This window comes from Pundamilia nyererei, unplaced genomic scaffold, assembly GCF_000239375.1.
Source record: "Pundamilia nyererei isolate P.nyererei 1_Seehausen unplaced genomic scaffold, PunNye1.0 scaffold00236, whole genome shotgun sequence".
In the NCBI taxonomy this organism is placed as follows: domain Eukaryota; kingdom Metazoa; phylum Chordata; class Actinopteri; order Cichliformes; family Cichlidae; genus Pundamilia; species Pundamilia nyererei.
This window is the reverse complement of record NW_005187637.1, coordinates 471,276-490,996: the sequence shown is the minus strand read 5'-3', so window position 1 is coordinate 490,996 and position 19,721 is coordinate 471,276. Positions and strand designations below refer to the sequence as shown.

Below are 19,721 nucleotides of genomic sequence, written 5' to 3'. Positions count from 1 at the left end.
AGCAGAGAAGGAAAGGTTAAAATCTGGATCAGTAGTTAAAGGCATTGGTTAAGGTTGATCGGAAGGAAATGTAATATGTTAGAGGTTGCACCATTGTTCTCTGTCAGCAGCAAGCTTATGATTTTTCTAAGAAGACAGTTAGCTCTAGAGGCCTATGAGGGCAGCAAGACTCAGTGGGCAGTTAATCAGACCAGCTCCATGCAGAATAATGCAGAACCATCTACAAGCTGGGAAAATGTGTTAAGCAGGTTTTGGCCCCATCATAGGACGCGAAAACAACTTTTTCTTGTGACCTACCACTCCTACAGCCCTGGTAACTTGCTGCTCTCTGGCACAGCATCTGTCTTCACACTCCTGGAGAGGTTCGTGGTCCCCAACAAGACTGCTAATCTGGAACTGACTCTTTAGGCTGCAGTCTCCATCACTCCCGGTTGGACTGAGAGCAGCTGAAGAGTACAGTGATGAGGCTTGGGCAGGTGTGGGGGGACAAGGGGCTGCTTTGCGACTGATTATATTAAAGAGGGACTGCTGCAGCTGTGAGAAATTGGAATAATCACTTGAAGCCTTCAGCAGTCCATAGCCAGGAGTGCTCATCATTCCACCAGGTGATGGGTGGTGTCTAAAGTCACATGGACATTGGTGCGTTGGCATGACAACAGAATGACAGTGGTGCCTCCAATCTTGTGACCTCAAATGAAGCATAGAAATACATGCCTGGCACGCAGAGCCCCTGTGCATCGCAATATGGTGGTTGTGATGAGAGGTCAGACTCAGAAGACTACTAAGGTCAGAGTGCCTTCGTTCAGTTGGCACAGGAAGTGATAATGTCTCTGATGGCGATCTGATGTTGATATCACTAAGTCGGCGGTGGTCAGTAGGTGAAGAGACGGGGGAGAGTTTTATTACTGGCATAGCACTCTGTGGGGAAAACCCTCCATAAGACTCTGAGTGCAGCTCAGCAGAGCTGAGTTCTGACTGTTCTGGTACCGTTGGGTTGGGACTGACTGATCTCTTAGACTGAATGAGGGCATGCAGTCGAGCAATGTGGTTTGCCCTTTGAATGTCAATAACAGGGGCACTTCCCCTCCGGCCTTCAGCTCCCAATCGAGCCCTGAGCTCTGGGCTCAGCGTTGCCTCCCACACTTCACCCCGTTCGCAGTACTGGGGTCGATCTGTCAGAAAATGGCTACTGCTCGGGCACTGATTGAGGAACAACCCAAAAGCAAAACATATGTTACTCAAAATAAACAGGGCATAACAAAAAGAATATGATGATGTGGTGAGGACAAACAAACTTGTTCACAAAGACAAATGACTGTATGAAAAATACATGGGCAACTCTTAAATGTGTGAATAAAGCATGTGTGTGGGTGTTTGTGTGTTCAGTTTCAAGGTCAAGTGCGTGTTTGCTAGTTCTAAATAGTCTATGTTTTTAAATAAAACTGAATGCACATGGTCCACCAGGGTGTGTAAGCTCCTGATACAGACCTGCTGTGTTGCCATAGTAATAGGCTCGAGCAGGGACTGGTAGAGGACACTGTGCTGGCTGCTGTGGGAGTCCGAGTACACTGTGGAGCCCATGCCACTGTCAAGTGTGCTGTCTGCTGCAGAGACACATAAATCATCCACTCATAAAAAAGTCAAAGATTAGGCTTGTGCTGCAGGGGAAGATGAGAACAGAATCTCTTACATGTTACTGAGGTGGCACTGGCTGTGAGGGTATGCAGCCTGTTGTACTGGTCTGCCTCTGGCTCTTCTGGTTCCAGCACAAGGGGCTGCCCTACATGTGGCACCCCAGCAGAGATGCCCTGAGATGGTGTCATCTGGGTGCTGTGTCCTCCTTCACCCTGATTCTCTGCAGCCGCTGCAGACACTGTGCGCTCTCGTCTCCATTTGATCAGTGCCACACGGTCCCTGATCGACTTTCCCACGGTCTTAGCATCGCTCTCATGGAAGAAGCCAGACTCCACCTGACAGAGAAAAGGGAAGAGCATGACTTCCAGGATATTTTTAGCAGTGAGCCATGTGAGGGAAGAGAGGGTGCATATAAAAAGGGGAGTGCACGAGGCAAAAAGAAGGAGCAAGAAAAGGAAGGAAGAGAAAATCTATTTTAAGGGGATCAGAGCAGTGGGGAAACGTTTCCTTTGTCTGCTGCTTGGCTCACTCTTCACAACAGAACTGTCTGGTCTGTTACATCAAAACGTCCGTCTTTCGCTCCAGTGTTTACATGTGATGTACAAACAAATGCAAAAATGTTGTGCTATGTACTGCACTGTTTCGAAGGAAGTTTCATCAGGAAAATTTCTCCACGTTATTCTCGCTAAAGGTATGACATCTGCAGTTTTACTGTGTGCTACCCTTATTTTCCTCTCAAAGTCTGTCTTCGGCTGAAGAAAGGCTTACAATGACAATGTTTACATTCCCTACCTGAAGATAACCCAATACACTTTCTCCAATACCCCTATTAGGGCACTTTTTCTATGGTGTAAAAGAATGTTAGACAAGTGACAAAACAAGAGTTTGAGTAATGAAAATCATAGCTCCCACAATGAGAACTGTCCATTTTTTTCTGGATCTTGTTTTTATTGCTGGGCCTGTGGAAACCTTATCTGATTGCGTTCACTTGAGAAAACTATGTAAACAAAAAGAAAAGAATAGTACTATATTCCTGGAAGTTATCAATCTTAGCAATCTGCACTATATAAAACCAAACACTAGAAGACAATAAGCCTCTAAGAAATGCAAAGCATAAAAGTGTGGTGTCAAAAAAAAATAAAACGACAAAGAAATAGAAACCATTTCTAGTACTCAACATTCAGATTTAACATTTCCATGTATGAAAAGAATTCTGTAATGTATAGCTAAAACCATTTACTCACCATTTCTTGTGCGACAACCTCAGGGACCTCCTTCTCCAGGTCAAATGTAAACTCAATGGCCCCACTCTCCTTGTATTTCCCTTTTAACTTCTTGGGGTCCTCCACCCACAGTTTGAGAGCTATTGAGGACTTTTTTCCATCATCCTCCTCAGCTAGCTCCACCCTCACACCTGTGTCCTCGGCAAAAAAAGCGTGATTCAACAGATCTTTGATCGTGTACCTGGAAGCAGAAAAAGAAAAGCTCTGACTCCAGTGGAAAGATGTTCAAGATACAGTAAAGTTAACAGTGACACAGAGCCATTCATGGTCACATATTACTTGTGCTTCCCAGATCACCAATCACTGAACCTAATCATGATTTATTAAAAAATAAATAAATAAACAAACAAAAAAAGCCACAAGAAACTAATTAAACGTTATTTGCCCCAATGTACACGAACTAATTATGTAACAGAATTGAAAGACACCCCGCAGATATGGATAGAAACTGCAGTGCTGCTGAGAGCCCAGCTGTCAGTGCCACAGCAATGAAACGGGGGAGGTGAGACAAGGCATGAAAGACGAGAGGGCACCTTGTGGGCCCTGTTGGCTGGACGCTGGACATCGCCGGGCACAGTCACTCACCGTTCCTCTTTCTTTTGGCAGATGCACTCTCCAATGATCTCCTTGATTTCAGGATCCATGACCTTGTTGTAGCTGGCTGGCTTTACTCCCTGAGCAAAGGGAAATATAAGCAAAACATTGTGGATATGTCATGAAAGGATGTCATGTTGATGAGAAAACATAACAAAAGAGAAAAAAAATGAACACATGAATGGAAATTTCTTTTTTGTGATGCTCCACCCAAATCTTATCTTCTAAGTATCACACACTCACTCTCTGAAAAGAGAGCCGAAAGTACCACAGCAGTGGTCAGTTTGAATTCATGTCAGGTCCCACAAAGCATAAAAACATCCAAAGGAAGCCTCACAAAAACTCCGGCAGCATAGTAAATTTCATAAAAGTACAGCTCAAAGCACAAAAACCAACTCGTTCTCATACAAAGGCTTTGAATGTTCCAATTTACACATGTTAGAGCAGCCAGATGTTGTTTTGTAAACTACTATTACAGTCAGTTGGTCTAAATTCGGCTGTTTTGACTGTGCAGACGGCCCTGAGTTGTCACAGCTGGTGTGGTTTAACAATAGATTTGATGCCCAATAGATTTTGAGCAGTTCTTCTAAAAATGGATGAATTCTGTCTTTTTTTTAACATAACACTTCTATTTAGTTTCTTACAGGTATAATCTACCCAGTTATTTTTTTAATTGTGCAGCCAGACTATATAAAACGTGTGATATAATTAACTGGAGAAAATAAAGTTTCTGCATCAAAATAAACTAGATGTAAAGTATATGCATATATCTGGATTAATATTCCACCAATTATTCAGCTGGATGTTGTATCTCTTCAGGGAGTACACACAATGTATAATGCTATTAGGGTTTCTCTTTGATCAGCCTTCTATTAACATCCCACTGTGGAAGGCACATTCATATGAATACAATGCAAAAAATAGCAACTATAGAGAGCTGCACTGATGCTCCCTAACCATTAATATAGGTTGAGAGATTTCTTTAACAGCTACTAACAGGTGAAAGAGTCTGTTTTTTTCAGGTCCAACCCTGCCAAGTTTTAAAAGTGAAAAAACAAAACAATCAGTATTCAAAGCACTATGCTTTGCTAGCAAAGGAAGATGTACAGAAATACAGCCTTTAGGCTTCATCCAGAAAACAAAAGAAACTTGGACCCCCTGAGTGACACCATATGGCTGATTAGACTCTTCAACCAAGAAATTCAACACTGAGGAATCATCTACCTGAAAATGGTGCTGATTTTGTACTCTGAGAAATTCTCTGGACTTATTATCTGAAATGGCAAAATAAACATCCCAACCTTGCTATGCCATGTTCACAAAGCATGACACTGAATTATTAATACATTAAAGAAGTCACTTTCTTGATGAACATTTTAGAAACCTTGGTAAATTAATATATGGAAAAGTCTTAGTATATGAAATTATCAACTTCTTACTTTTAATAAACAGTGCATTTAAAGGTTTTGCATTTAATACTGGTGACAGTTGATGAGCAATTAGTTCAGCCTCTTTTTGCCTGTATATCATCTTTTATTCCAAGCATATAGTCATTATGGTTCATCATATTTCTATTAGGGCTACTTAACATTCATTCATTAATGTTTAAATACTGGACAGATCTCTAGGTTTCTGTTAAAATCCCTGAGTGTAAGCCCATTTTTGACAAGTCATTATCTTAATCTTAATTTAACATTAAATATTTAGAAGCTCAATTTGTATGCATAATTAGAGCTCTGAGAAATTTTGACCAAAGTATGTTTTCCATGAACAGGTGATTTTGGTGGAAACATATTAATGTAAATGTAAAACACCATGCTGTGTGACCAGTTCCAGTGTACTGCATAACTGTAGCATCCCTGGTTTGATTCCAGCTGAAGATCTTTGTTGCATGCTATAAGCCCTCTCTGCCCCTCTCCCTCTCCTTCACAGTCAGGCGTCCAAAATAAATGCAAGAATTTAAAAAATAATAATAATTGCACAGCATGACTCACACTGGTAACTTTGCGGTAGATTTGAGCAGCATTCTGACACTCAGAATAGGGATATTCAGAGGTGGCCATTTCTAGCATACACATGCCAAAGGCATAGACATCCACAGCCTCGTCATAGTGTTCCTCATACATCTCTGGGGCCATGAACTCTGGAGTGCCTGCAGGAGCAGATGGAGAGAACAAGAGAGCCCAGTTGACAAATGACTAATACTTCTTACTGTAAAAACCACAAATCTGTCAAGTCACATGTTAAAAGTCTCCTACCTATGACACTCTTAGCAAAAGAAGCTGCCTTGAGTGTTGCCAGACCTAAATCCCCTATCTTTACTGAACCTGTAGGTCCAGTAATAAAGATGTTGTCACATTTAAGATCTCTGTGGATGATGGGAGGCGTCCTGGTGTGGAGAAAGTGGAGGCCTTTAAGGATCTGTCTACACCAGCTCCTTAACACTTTGGGCTTCATTACCTTGAAACGCTTTAGATAGCTGCATGAAGGAAAGGGAAACCTATTAGACCATAATTAAATGAGCAGCAAATTAAAAACAACTGCCTACATCCATACTCACGTTTTTAGCGTTCCTGACGTCATGAGCTCTGTTACTAAAACAATGCACTTCTTTCCTTTAAGCGGTGACTCCCAGAAGTCGTAGAAACGGACAATGTTGGGATGCTGGAGGCCTTTCAACATTTCTGCTTCCTCTTTAAAGCGCTGACGTTCCATTTTAGAAAGCTTACGATCCTAGAGGAAACAACAGATGAAGAAATGATGACTATCAAGCCCCTAAAAATAACTGTAAAACATATTTGCTTCACAAAAACTACCAGATGGAAGAGCATCCCATCATTCCTCCATATTTTAAATTCATGCTTCTAGTATGCTTTTGATAGTGGGAAATACAGAGTAGTTGAGGTGGAGGTTAGTGTCAGTCTCTGAGACATATACACATCTCTAATTAGACCATATGTGCGTCAAAGCACACACGTCACAAGTGTACGTGTGTGGGAACATTCAGATGAGTGTCTTTTTCAATCAGTAAGAACATTCTGCGAAATCTTTTGTTTGTAAATACATTTTTAGATGTAATATGATCAGATGTGACCTCTTACTTGCTAGCTTTGATTTGTCCAGGAACACTGAGGACGTGTAAAGAGAAAGAGGGGTGACAAAGCACAGCCGCTCCTGGGAGAATGAACCAAGGCATTAACATCGTCACACCCTGAAAATGCTATGGCTAAAGGTTATGTGTCATCGATCTCTGCCATCTTTCACTCGCTTTCTCACTCTCTCACCCTCTTAGTCCCCTCCCCCCACATCTGCAATCTATCTCCTTTTCTGCACCCCGACCACTCCCTTTTTCATCCCCGAGATCCCCCACAAACACAAAAAGCATCTTCTGTAGCTACTCTCTCACCATTTCTCAGTTCCTAGTCTGGCAGCACCATGCTGTATCTAGTGCAAGGTTGTGGTTTCTTTCCTGTGATTTTTTTTTTTTTTTTGTCTTCTTTTTTTTTACTGCCACTACATCAACGACTTATATAACACACATACACACAGTGAGCTGTGTCTAGCAGCAAGACCCCACCCATCACAGAAACCGACGACACTGATGGTGGAATGCAGTGAAAACAACCTAGCGGGATTTAATCTATTCAATTATTCACCCAAAGTCAACTTCCTTCTTAGATGAAACTGCAATTAGAAAATGAGCATGAATAACCAGAAAAATTAACAACATTGTGATTCAATGTGTTGAGGAGTGGATTGATGTGATGGATAAGGCTTGCATGTATAAGAATGTGGCATGTCAGGTTTTTTTGTGTAAGTGTGTATGGTGGTGATGGTGGTGGTGAGGGGTGTGGGGATTTTCACTGCACTCTTCTGAAGTCCCATGAATAATTCAGTTCTGCAGAGAACTCTTTCTACTGAAGCAAGCTGAGCAATGAAAGGCTTGGGCTGGCTAAGTTGGGCTGGGTTATCCCCATGTGCTGTTTGTTGCACAGGAGCACCACATGGTCTGAAGCTTACCTGAAACATAGGTCTAAAAAAGAGCAACAAAGAGGAATAAGGAAGACTGCTTAAAGCTTGAGTGCTGCAGCTTTCTTTCCTTTAGGCAATTCCCCCCCTCCTCTCCCCAGATTACTTCCTTTACTGCTCCCTTGCTTTCTTGATCTCATCTTTCAGGAAACCTGCTGCTTTTTTCAAATAAGCCCCAATTCAGAGTGTTCCCCAAGCTCCAGTCACACTCCCCGCATCACTCCCTACATTTGCACCCTCACTTGTCTTTCCCTCTTAGCAGACACTGGGGTTTCTGCATAATTCAGAAGCCACATGCAGGCTGAGAGGCGTGGTTCACTGCGTCGAGAGTTATGTGCACTTATATGCTTTTGCGCACTGAGAGAATGGAAGAATGTCACTTTGAAAATCAATTTCCTCGTAGCTACTGTGAGGTCTTTAACAAGTGTGACTCATTACGGTACATTTGCTGCACTACAAACAGACCATTTATTGTTTGTGTGCATGTATGTGCATGTAATCTTATCACACCTGTGCTTCATAGCAGAGCAGGTAACTGCTTGAGTGAGGTCAAACACACAAACTGAAAGCTACAGCAGGCAGCAAGGGCAGAAAAATAGATAGTGACATTATCAGGAAGGAATCTTTAAACCTGTTCTCTACAATGCTGCCATCCACTATATCTGTATGCTCACCTCTGTTAATTCCACAGCTCGGCTAGCTCATACAGCGACACAGAATATCAGAATGAGAAAGCAAACCACTGGGTTTTTTGGTGTTGGAAGAATCAAGTAATGGATTAAAATATTAGATCCAGGAACTCTGCAAGCTTATCATAGTATATAAATGCAGTGTCAAAATCATATTCTTGACCTAATGTCACATTAAGTAGGAATAGCATACTCCTATTGTGAAGGGATTGCCATCAGTCCAGCTACTTTACCTGAGGATTTAAGGATAATTATAACAAAGCTGTAAGAGTTACACTTCCTAATGAAAGGAGCTTACTGATTGTATATAAAGGGCTCTAGCCTTCTCCCTGAAGGCTACTGACATAATCAGACATACTTAAATTTTTTTGTGGATCATGACATGAACATTCCCTTCGTCTGGATTTAAATTACACCGATGCAACGAATGCTACCCAAAATTACAGTATGTACTAGCATCAGGTATGACTCCAATTGTACCATTTTACATGATCCCAGATCTCACTACATGAAAAATTAATCCCCCATCTCTGATAAAAGATTCAATTCACAATCCATCTGAAAGCATAGAACAATGCTAAGGGTGTGAAGTGGCACATGGACTGAGTGGCTAATGAGTGGCTGCTGACAAATGTAGTTCACACACAGCTCCGTTCTGTCTGAAGAAATCTTATGAGTGTAATTTTTTATAGACACCAATTCATCTATTTTAGTTTGTCACAGTTTCCCCCAATGAGACAAAGTCTACAAGTTCTTACCTAATATACAAATATCTGAACTTACTGAACCAGTGAGATCCGCATCCTAGAGGATAAATGTATTAGGAGAGAAACAGGTTTATGCATTAGTCCTGATTATGCCAGCCAAATTACAAATTGTCTGGCTGTTTCTTTGCCACTACAACTTAGCGTTCCTAATTACTATTTCTGCTTTCCCTAATTAACTTGGCCTCATCTTGATCCTTAGTTAACAAGGAGCAGATTAGCAACACTGGGACTCCATAGCCACAGTGTTATTGGGATTCTTATTCAAACAACTTGTCAACAAATTGTAATATAAAAAAGGACAGCAGAACTCATATTTACTGTCACATGTTTTTGTCAATAAATGAAGATAAAGAAATATTTTACATGAATATAAGTTATTTGTAAAATCCAGTAAAACTTGACTAGCATGCATACCCCAATATGCAGAAATCCCACAGCAAATAGGCCTTAGTATAGAATTTAAATGCCGCATTGAAAAGCTCAGGTTCAGTCTCGCTCACAATGATAATGTGACGCATTAACAATCAATACAGGTCATATTCCTTTAACCATAGCTACAGAACTACCTCCTTACTGCCACATCTTATTCAGTTCATGCAGACATTTCAACAAAAAATGTTTGGACTCAAGGGAAACAAACCCTGGTTGCCAGGCTGAGGCGGTATGATAATTTACTTGGAAACCCTTTCCACCCATCCTTAATAACAGATGACTACTGCAGTGCTTCCGATGCTGTAACAAAAGCTGGTGCAGGGTGAGCCATGAGCCAGCAGACTGCCCGCAGCTGAATTGTGTCCCATCAGTCATGACTGCAGGAGGCTTTGACCGGCAGCTGTGCCAGCTACCATTATCCCTGTATTCATTGTTATACACCTGCCATACAACCATGGTAAACCCAGGCAGAGTAAAATGGCATACCCGGCATTCAGGGTGGCCCAGTATAATGTTTTGAATAAGAAAAGGCTGGTGAAATATCTGAAAAGCATTCTGAAAGAGACAAATGTATGCTTCACCTAGCCTTGGGAGGGAGGAGTCAAAGAGGCAGAACAACATTCAAGATGAGAAGCCACTCCGATACTGTGGCAGAAAACAACAATCAGACTATGCCCAAATGATTACTTTGCTGTTTGGGCATCAAAAGTGTGAGCTAAGAAAACAGAAGGGGAGAGACAAGCAGAAACTATGCAAAATAAAAGCATCACAGACACACTGAGAACAGAAGAAAAACAGAACATAAGATACTAAATGAAATAAATGAATTGGGTGCTGATCATATTAAGAGCACTTGTGATTGTTGCTTGGATGTTTATGTGTATGAGTGTGACTAGCTGATTGTGACCAGCAGTTAGCCAAAGCAGATTAAAGCATAGAAACCTCCTATAAAGCATTTTTCTGTGAAAACGCGTAGGCTGAAAAGGAAGTGGTTTTTTGGACACAAAGAAAAACATTTTACTAATACTCACTTATCTACTCAAGAGACCAACAGTTGTGTATGAAAATAGTTGAATGATTTTCAACATTACCAATGTCTAAGAAATATATATATAGATATATATATATATAGATATATCTATATCTATATATATCTATATATATATCTATATATATAGATATAGATATAGATATAGATAGATATAGATATAGATAGATATATACACGAACACTGTATTATATACACTAATACAAAAACGTTTAGGAGTTCTAAATCAGATGCAATGAAAAACTAGCTTAACCAAAAAGACTTACTAACTATAAGTTGCATGTGGTAAATGAGGATTGTCTATTTATATTTAGTATATTGCATCACAGAATTCTGGCTGAGAGCCACAAATAATCATATATTGTTTTAACAATCCTTCCCTTTAATAAAATATTCCATATGTAATCGTGTATATATACAGATAGATATAATTACATTATTTATTATTAGATTTAAGCCAAGTAGATGTTATTTCATTCATTTCTAATCTGCTTTAACTGGTAACATTTTTAGCAGCATTAGCCTGTGTGTCCAGCCAATCCAACCCAAGGTACGACAGCTGGTGGTGACACTTTCAATACACTGACCCCAAACACTGATACTTAACGGTAACACGGTCACTCAGACCCATTGTAAAAACCATGGAGGAGCTGACAGAGTGGCTACAAATAGCTGCAGTGCTATGATACACCGGGTGGCAAATTTTACCCATCTGCTCTGAACTTCAGACAAATTCACAAATGTGTTCAGTGTCCATGTAAATGACTAAAGCCTACTGTAGCCAGTGTGGACCGGTGCAAGCCAGAAAGTGAGAGTGCGGAGGGTGGACAGGCTTCCACATGTCCTGCATCGTACAGACCACTGATGATGAGGGTTGGCACTGAGATAAGGACAAGAGCAATGATTTGTCGAGTAGAGCTGCCCTGATTTGAACTGGGTGGCCTGGCTAAACTCCCTGGTTTGACAATTTTAGAATCTGCTGCAGTGTTTGGAGCCACAGAGCCACTTAGACAGCCTTTATTCGGCATAATACCCTGAGCCAGACTAAACAAGTAAAATACCAGGAAGAAGGATTCCTACATTGTTTAATCAAAGAATTAGAAACTTCTTATAGCAAAGACAACAATCACATATTCAGTTTATCAGCACATTTGAAGATTTATAAATGAAATAAGCTCCCAGCATAAATGTTAATAGCAGTTTACAGTAATAGTAACTTAAGATGGAAGTGCTACAGTGAGCCCATTTGTTTTTTAGTCATTACATAAACAGCTTAGTAACGCAGAGGCCAACTAGAGTGAAGTAACCCTTGTCTTCATACCACAAAGCCTAAGCAGGAGGCCTTAACAGGATACAGAGGTGCTCCAGGTTTGTTCATACAAATAACCTTCTTGAATTCCAAAAGGGATTACTAGTCCTAATGAGCTGTTGTGACACTTTCTATTGTTGGGGGGGAGGAAAGAGAGCGGTCAAAGGCCATTTAGCTAAATGTCCTAATGTAAGGTGCTGCTCTGAAAGCTGCTTAGAGAATCCCTGTACGAAATGTTAAGGCAATACTACAGCGGAGGTACTAGCACAGCAAGTCAGATACAATATATATAGACCACAAGATAAAAACTGTGAAGACTGCAGCATAGCAACGTGTGTCAGCTTTAATAAAAGTCTAGCCAATGTGGCATTTAAGTCAAAACAAGGCTGCATACAAGAGGTCTGATAGCCACCCCTGTAACTGATAGACCGTTTTAGGCAAACCCTAATGTGTAGCTTCCATTACTGGTCAATTAACTAATTAATCAGTTGAAAATTGCTCTGCAGCTCCCTGATAAACAAATTTGAGTCTGCTTCGAACAGTTATAACATCAGTGCATGTTTCAGTGTGGGATATTTTATAAGATCAATAAAAAAAAAAAGAGGTATGGACCACAATATTGAACTGCAATGTGCTGAACAATACCGCAAACCTAAGGCTTTAAATCGACAAAATATCACATCTCACAGGAATTATAACTGATATGATCCTGGTTTTCTTAATTTTATCCACCTGTGTATAATGTAGCATTTTATAGTAAAAATATTAAAAATACTGCAACTGTCTCTTTAACCAAATGTTTGCTTAAATCACAGTAAAGAAGTTTTCCCAATTTTTTTAATCTAACTGAAAACATTCAAAACATTGTGTATGTCTGTGTATGTATGTGCTCCCCATTATCCCTCCTAAACATTAAGATAAAAAATTATTTATTCCTTTGCAGCTTTTTCTTTCAGACGATGTGGGACAAAGACCATGAATAAACCAACATACAAGGTGAGAGTTTTTGGGTAAGCATCATTTTACCAGTTAAGACATGCTGTGGATTTACAATTCTTTCTAAAGCCGTTCCATCAATAGAGTACATACACTTCAGGCCTAGGCTATGTTCATAATGATAAGTGATGGTTACTAGATCCAATTATGTTGCAACTTGAACCATAGAGTGACCAGCACACTGATTCAGCCATACAGCAAACACATTCAGATGCTCTCAAATGAATGGAAATGACTTAAATGAAAACAACACCAACAACAAAAAGACTGTACAAGAGACAACTATCACACCTGCAGCATGCAACTATACCACACGTCACACCAGTAGGCATATCTGTCTTTGCCATTGCTTTTCAGTTGACTTGGTGACGTGGGAATTCAGATGTGATGAAAGATGGGGGAACGGATAAGGCACTGCCACAGTGAATGGCTCTCCATGCTGCCCAGGGCCTCTCAATGCCAGATGGGCTGTAAACAATGACCCATTTGGGCATCTCCAACTTTGTTTACCTTTTTTTCATCTGTGCAGACAAGGAGACGATGTGTTATTACACATGTTAATCCAGAGAGAAAGCGTGGTATCATCTTGTCAGATGAGAGTGCAATCTAAATCTATGATTACAGTGAAATCCAGCATTTGGAGTGAAGAAACAGATCTAGTGAGTAAGCTGCTGGGTTTGTTTGGTTCAAGAAATCCCCAATCTTCAGCAAAGACAGGCGGCCTGATAACACTGCCATGGCATCATTGCCAACTCTGCAGTCACAAGCTGAAAAAAGAGATTTAATCTACAAAATAGCTCACTGCCAAATACCTGAGAAGTCTGCAAAAGGTCAGAAGTAAACTGTCTGCAAGTGTGCACACAGCATTCAACACTGAGATAAAAATCGATACACTGAGCCACAAGTGGTGGAAAGAAAAAGTTTCCAAAGTTTAGAAAAATTCCAGAGAGCAATAATGATTAAGACAAAGTAAAAAGAATCACAGGGTGTGTTTCTTCTCAACAATGAAAGGACTGAAAACAGGCATCCTTCTCTCACATTAACATCCTTGCATGAGCCAGGGCCATCTGTGATATGCCAGCAGCCTGGCACAGAAACAGAGATGTGGGGGAGATGGGCATGAACAGGAAGGGGCAGGGCTAAGGGAGAGAGACGAGGGAGGAAGAGAGCAAAAACAAACACGAGACCAGATTAAAATTTCTAGGGAGGAAAGCCATGTGACCACGGGAAGGCGAGAATACAGTGGAAAATCAAGAGTGATATCTCATGTTTCTCTGTCTTCCATGGGGGTATCTCCTGTTTTCCACAACAGTTTGCTTGGAACGGCAAAGCTGGCATCATACACATGCCACACGTAAGATTTTACCCCCATGTTGTTTACTCTGACCTACTTCAGATGCAAGCTTAAGACTTGCTGAAACCTGCACTTTATTATTTTGTTGAATATGACCAAAAAGATCTTGTGTGATTGTGGGCAGGAGAGCTCTGAGTCTGTGCAGCGATTTTTACCATGCTATCTCAGGGTAATAGTATGAAGCAAGCTCAACACAGCTAAGCCCTCTTTGCATTGGATGGCTTGGAAAAACCAAGAAAGGCTAGAAAGATAATGGATATAATGGTGGTTATAAACTGTCTTTAACCACGTTTTCCACGTGCTCGCATAAAAGACACTCACAAAACGAACAAATTGATTGGTGCCATCAAAAAGGGTAAGAGAGGAATCCATCCATCCATCCATTCATTTTTTTCCCCCACTTATGTAATTCAGGGTTGCAGGGGGTTCTATCCCATGGGGCAAAAGATAGCGTATACCCTGGGCAAGTTGTCTGTCTATCACAGGGTGCAAGACAAGAATGATGGCAGAGAATTTATTAATGGCATAGTTTTCTATCATATTTATCTTATCCAGAGCATGCCCATTGCTGGTGTTAAGTTCTAACATAAAAGCTGCTCATTAGAACGTCATACATTTAAACATGAAACACATGAAGTACATTTGCACTTTCAGTGACAGATACCTGGAAATTACTTTGACTACTTTGAATGATTCATTTTACAGAATGAATATACTCTGTGATTTTCTGTAAATACCAACAGAATAAAACATGTTATTATCTGTGTTCTATTAGCTGTAATACCTGCAGTATAAAACAGGCTTAGTAACGAATACAGACCGAGAAGAGAAACAATTTTATGCGCTTTTACAGCTGATATAGACGATTCACTGCAGTCTTCAGACACATGTTGCTGTTCAGAGAAAAAAAAGAAATCACAGCTGGAATCAGAATAGAATAAATTCAAAACATTTTAAAAAACAACTGTTGAGGTTTTCTGCAAAATAGCTCAGCTTCCTGAAAGTACCAGCAATCCCACTTAATGGTGTATCATAGAGATGCTGGAAGAGACTGATCTGCCTGTACAATTGTGCTTCCAGCCTGTATGTGCTGACCATCCTGGTTATAAATATTTTTTTTTTTTTTAAAGCAAGCTGTATAGTAAGCCAAAACAAGACCAAAGAACCCTGCACAAGAGCAATCATAACATCAGTTTTGGCACTGGCTGCTGTGCACAAAGAAGAAAACAGCTTGCATGCACCACCTGTGAGATGTGGAGTATATATATCACTATGGTGATCGAGTCAGGTTCAAAGAGCTCCACCTTGAAAAGTCTGCCTTTAGGCTCAATATACACTACGATCCTATTGATCTCACTTCTTAGTTCATCTCTCCAGTGATTTCATCCTGATTACAGCTTGACAGACAATAACATTGAGGATGTTGATAAAGCCTACTGAAGCTACTCCTTCTTCTACTTTCTTTAGGAGTAAAGAATCTCATTTCCCGTACTACAGTCTGCAGATTATTACAAATGCCCATAATTAAGAAGTGTGCTGTTGGTCTAACTGCACAATGCGGCAACTCTAAACTTAAAATTGAATTCAGACATTGTGTAATATAGCAATGTAAATACACACTGAAACATCCAGAATGACAGATTAAACAATGTTCAAGTAACTTTTCCACAAAAACTTCAAGCTTCTCAAATGTAACTTTTAATATGTTTGCTTGGCCCTTTAAAAAATAAATGAAACACCTTAGAATTTAGACAGGACAAGATATCTGAAATGTCAATTAATCCAATTCTGTTTTATAGTCACTCAATCTATAAAACATCAGAGAAGGAAATTAATTGTCTTATATTTTGTATTCTGTGACCAACAGCAAAAAATCCAGAGTAAAAATCATTTGGGAATGTGTAATTATGCACAATAAATAGCTTCAACTGACTCATTAATCAATAAACGGCTGCAGATTAATTCTTCAGATATCACTAAGGAGGCAAGGAAACTCCTTTGTAAGACATTTAATGATTCAAATGGCCAATAAAGAAAATAAATGGATAATAATTACCTAAACTGCATCTGCTATGACAGTTTAACAACACGTGAAAGAGTTCTGCCTGTTATTTTGTTTATCCAACAGTACCTAATGGAAGACCTTCAGCTCAAAGCTACAACAGTATATATGAGATGACTACATGATCACTTGAATCATGATTAACATCCATTGTCAACTGTCCACTAGAGGGAGTTTTAATCTGTCTTTAGGGAAAAATAAAATAAGAGTACATAGATCCCTCTTCCACATTCTCCATCCACTGGACTGAACTACAGCTTTGCGTTGTCCAGTTGAGGAAAGCTCGGGGCTGCTTCCTGCTGTCAGCGTGCATGATATCATCATCCAAATGAGGCCTTCGAGTCTCAGTGTGTCTTTGCATGCTCAACAATAGCATTCTATCTTTAAAGTCCTTTTATGTGATGCTATGTGTCACTGCGCTGTAATGCTAAAGTCAGGCAAAACAGGTTTAATTCCTGCCAGTGGATGAAGTGGTTTGCATTCTTTCATCTTGCACAGTACTGACGCAGCATGTTTTCAGTACCCTAGGCAAAGTATTCACTGAGGCCACTGACTGCCACAAGGCTCCCAGCAGGCTATGGGGCAGGTTCAGCTGCTTCCTGTCTGCTCACCTCCTGTTACACAGAGGGTGCGATGCAGGGAGTAGCACCACTAATAACATGCAGACACACTGCTGGTAGAGAGCGAACCGGCATCTCCTGCACTGTCCACTTCAATGATTGAGCTGAGTGTCATCATGCAATCAGCTGGCCAAACTGCCATGGAAAATGAAGGCTGTCTGAGCACACACAATGTAAAATAAATCCTTTACAAAATTATCTAAATAGGGAGAAAAAATAACAAATCACAGGACATGTTTTTGTACTTTGAGGGGGCCAGTCATGCTAACTATAGTCCCCCTTAAGCCTCCTGGGAGAGGGAGAGAGAATAATCCTTGTTGCAGTCTCAGAAGGATGGAAATAATTAGTTAATACCTTTGCACAGTCTAAGCTTGTGATTTCCTTGTGTCTATGTAACGCAAGAAAATGAACTCCCCTTGTGCATTTGCGAAACTGTCGATCGCCATACTTCAGCGATGGTTTGTTCCTCCATGTCATGTCTACAGCTACTGCTTGTCAATCAGTCTTCCAGTGTAAACCATTTAAAATTTAGTGGTGACCAATTTGCAACTCAGCATACTCCTTCATGAGACTAGAGGCTGATTGACAGCTCCCTGAAGACATCTCCATTACACTATCATGATGAGTGAGAACACAGAGGAGAAAAGATAGAGGGCTTCCTGTGGGAGTCAGGCATTCTTCCACTAATATTAATCACGCATATATTTATCGTAGAGAGAAAAATGTGAAGACACTTTTAGATAGCTCTGGTCAGCATCCATCTCATGGATTAAAAATGTGACAAATAAGCCTTTTTTTCACAGATATGAAAAAGATAATTGTGCCTTGTCTGTAACTGCTGCATACACAACGAATTGGTGTCACAGAAATTTTGTTAATGAGATGAGACAATTTTACTGCCTTACCTGCAGCTCACACCAGGCCACCTCCACCCAGGTCTCAGTATCCAGGCCTTTGTAGACTGTCTTGAAGGAACCTCTCCCCAGCTCTATGTCAAATTTAAGGAACCTTCCCCCTGGAGACGTGGAGACTGCCTTCATCTCTGCCTCCTCCTCATTCTCCTCACTGGCTGCCTTGACAGCAGCTTTACCACCATCACTGCATGTAACATTTAGCGCGTCTCCACCTTTCTCCTTGTCCTCATCGGCGCTGGCGCTCTCTGTTGCACTGTCTTTAAGCCCACCTTGACTTTCAGTGCTGGATCCCTCCTGTATCGCACAGCTGGTCCCCCTTGACCTGTCCACAATTGTTCGCAGGTTAATGTTTAGGATCTTACTCCTGTTATTACATTCAGGTGCTTCAAAGGCCTGCTCATCTGTGTCTGAAAACCATAAACTTCTCCTGATGAATCTCTGATGCACAATCCTCTGATAACTGGAGGAAGGATATGCGCTGGGGTCACTCCCACCTCTCACTACAGAGTCCACAAGACTGACGGGTCCATCACCCATGGCCTCGCGCACATTTTTGCCCGGTTCACACTGAGACTTGGTTACAGGCGAATTTCTCAGGTCTTGATGGTCCCCGGAGCCTGATTTAGACTCCGGCTCCATGGTGACTTAAAAGTTCAGTCGCTTTGGTTTCCAGGTCATTCGTGCCATCACGGGTAGACTTTCCAACACGCAGATCGACAGATGAATACCTGCAGCGCCCACTCGGTGACGCAGTTTGCCGGGAGAGGCCCTTAACAACACTAGGATGGATGACATAGACAAGATTTTATCCGCTAATAATAATAATAATAATAATAATAATAATAATAATAATAATAAAAAGAACCTGCAAAAGAAATACGATATGCCCCAGTTATACATTATTGCTAAAGCTATCGATGGGCGTTAAGCATGGTAATAATCACTGAGGTGAAGTTAGCTGCTGTCAGTAAGAGGGGGTTGACAAAAAGACAAGCCCAGGAGTTAAAGCATTGCTTCCAGAAGCCATCGTCGTCCAGGTGACCGAGAAACTAGCAAGCTGGCTTCGGCGACATAAGTTTGGCAACTAGCTAGCAGTAAATTCCCCCCAGTATACCCACAATATTATCTTACGTTCAAATACTGACATTAAAAAAATAAGGCACGACTTACCTTGTTCAAAAAAGGGGCATAAAAAACACCTTCGAGTATAACTGACGCCAGTGACACACAGCAGAGACAAACCTGCCAGGTCCAGTAGCAGCACTCAAAAAAAATCCTCGCCAACGTTAGCCGACTGTCCACGACAAAAGGTGGACTTCAAAAACGCCCTATCTGCATATTATCTCCATTTTCAAGCACAGGAGCCGCCCCAGCGACCGCAAACAAATTCGGGCTTTCTTAACTGAACACATACCACATGCTGACAAGAAATAACTGACGAATTTCTTGTATTTATCTCCTTTTAAGTCCCCGCATCCCTCTCTTCGGTTGCAGCTCCCGATGCGACTCTCCCCACTGTTTCTTCTTCTTCTTCGCTGCCGCGTAAGTAAATAGCACACACGGGTCGCTTTAAGACTCGGGGTTTTTTATTTTTCCTGTAGTCCCCTGGGTAGTTAACTTAAACCAACAGCTGTTTGCGCTTGTCATCGCCTTCCACCATTTGGTTAGTGCACCGGTGAGGTACACCAAATGTGTTTCCCATTCAGTTCGCTTGGCTCCACGCCCCTGGTGAGGACTATAGAAGGGAGGAGGGTGGAGGTGGGGGGAATGGTCCATCCAATCATACGGCACTCTGGGACGCCACAGAAAGCCTACTCATCATATTGTGTGCTGTCCAACAGACAGAGTGACACGGGGTGAGACAAAGGCTGATTAGAGTCAGTGCAAGTAAATTACACAGCAATTGAAAACATAAATAAATAATTTCTCACACCCTTTGCAGACTCAGTCACGTGTCTTAACTCCCGAGCCTGCTGTTGAAACAACATT

At 41.0% G+C, this 19,721-nt stretch overlaps 1 protein-coding gene across 2 annotated transcripts in view; it reads right to left on the bottom strand.

The window, feature by feature from the left end:
* Nucleotides 1-19,706, bottom strand: part of LOC102205768 (serine/threonine-protein kinase WNK2) — a 40,086-nt gene extending 20,380 nt beyond the window's left edge. The window contains exons 1-11 of one of the 2 annotated variants that reach the window (XM_005749070.2): nucleotides 19,666-19,706; nucleotides 18,903-19,562; nucleotides 17,724-18,511; nucleotides 6,073-6,245; nucleotides 5,771-5,991; nucleotides 5,507-5,664; nucleotides 3,504-3,592; nucleotides 2,880-3,099; nucleotides 1,691-1,970; nucleotides 1,489-1,604; nucleotides 298-1,200 (exon numbers count right to left, since the gene is read on the bottom strand). In XM_005749070.2, coding sequence (XP_005749127.1) covers nucleotides 298-1,200; nucleotides 1,489-1,604; nucleotides 1,691-1,970; nucleotides 2,880-3,099; nucleotides 3,504-3,592; nucleotides 5,507-5,664; nucleotides 5,771-5,991; nucleotides 6,073-6,245; nucleotides 17,724-18,371 — 2,808 coding nt within the window. In that variant the 5' untranslated portion in view covers nucleotides 18,372-18,511; nucleotides 18,903-19,562; nucleotides 19,666-19,706. The remainder of the gene's footprint in view (nucleotides 1-297; nucleotides 1,201-1,488; nucleotides 1,605-1,690; nucleotides 1,971-2,879; nucleotides 3,100-3,503; nucleotides 3,593-5,506; nucleotides 5,665-5,770; nucleotides 5,992-6,072; nucleotides 6,246-17,723; nucleotides 18,512-18,902; nucleotides 19,563-19,665) is intronic. The other variant, XM_005749069.2, reaches the window with a different exon arrangement.
* Nucleotides 19,707-19,721: the final 15 nt, after the last annotated feature.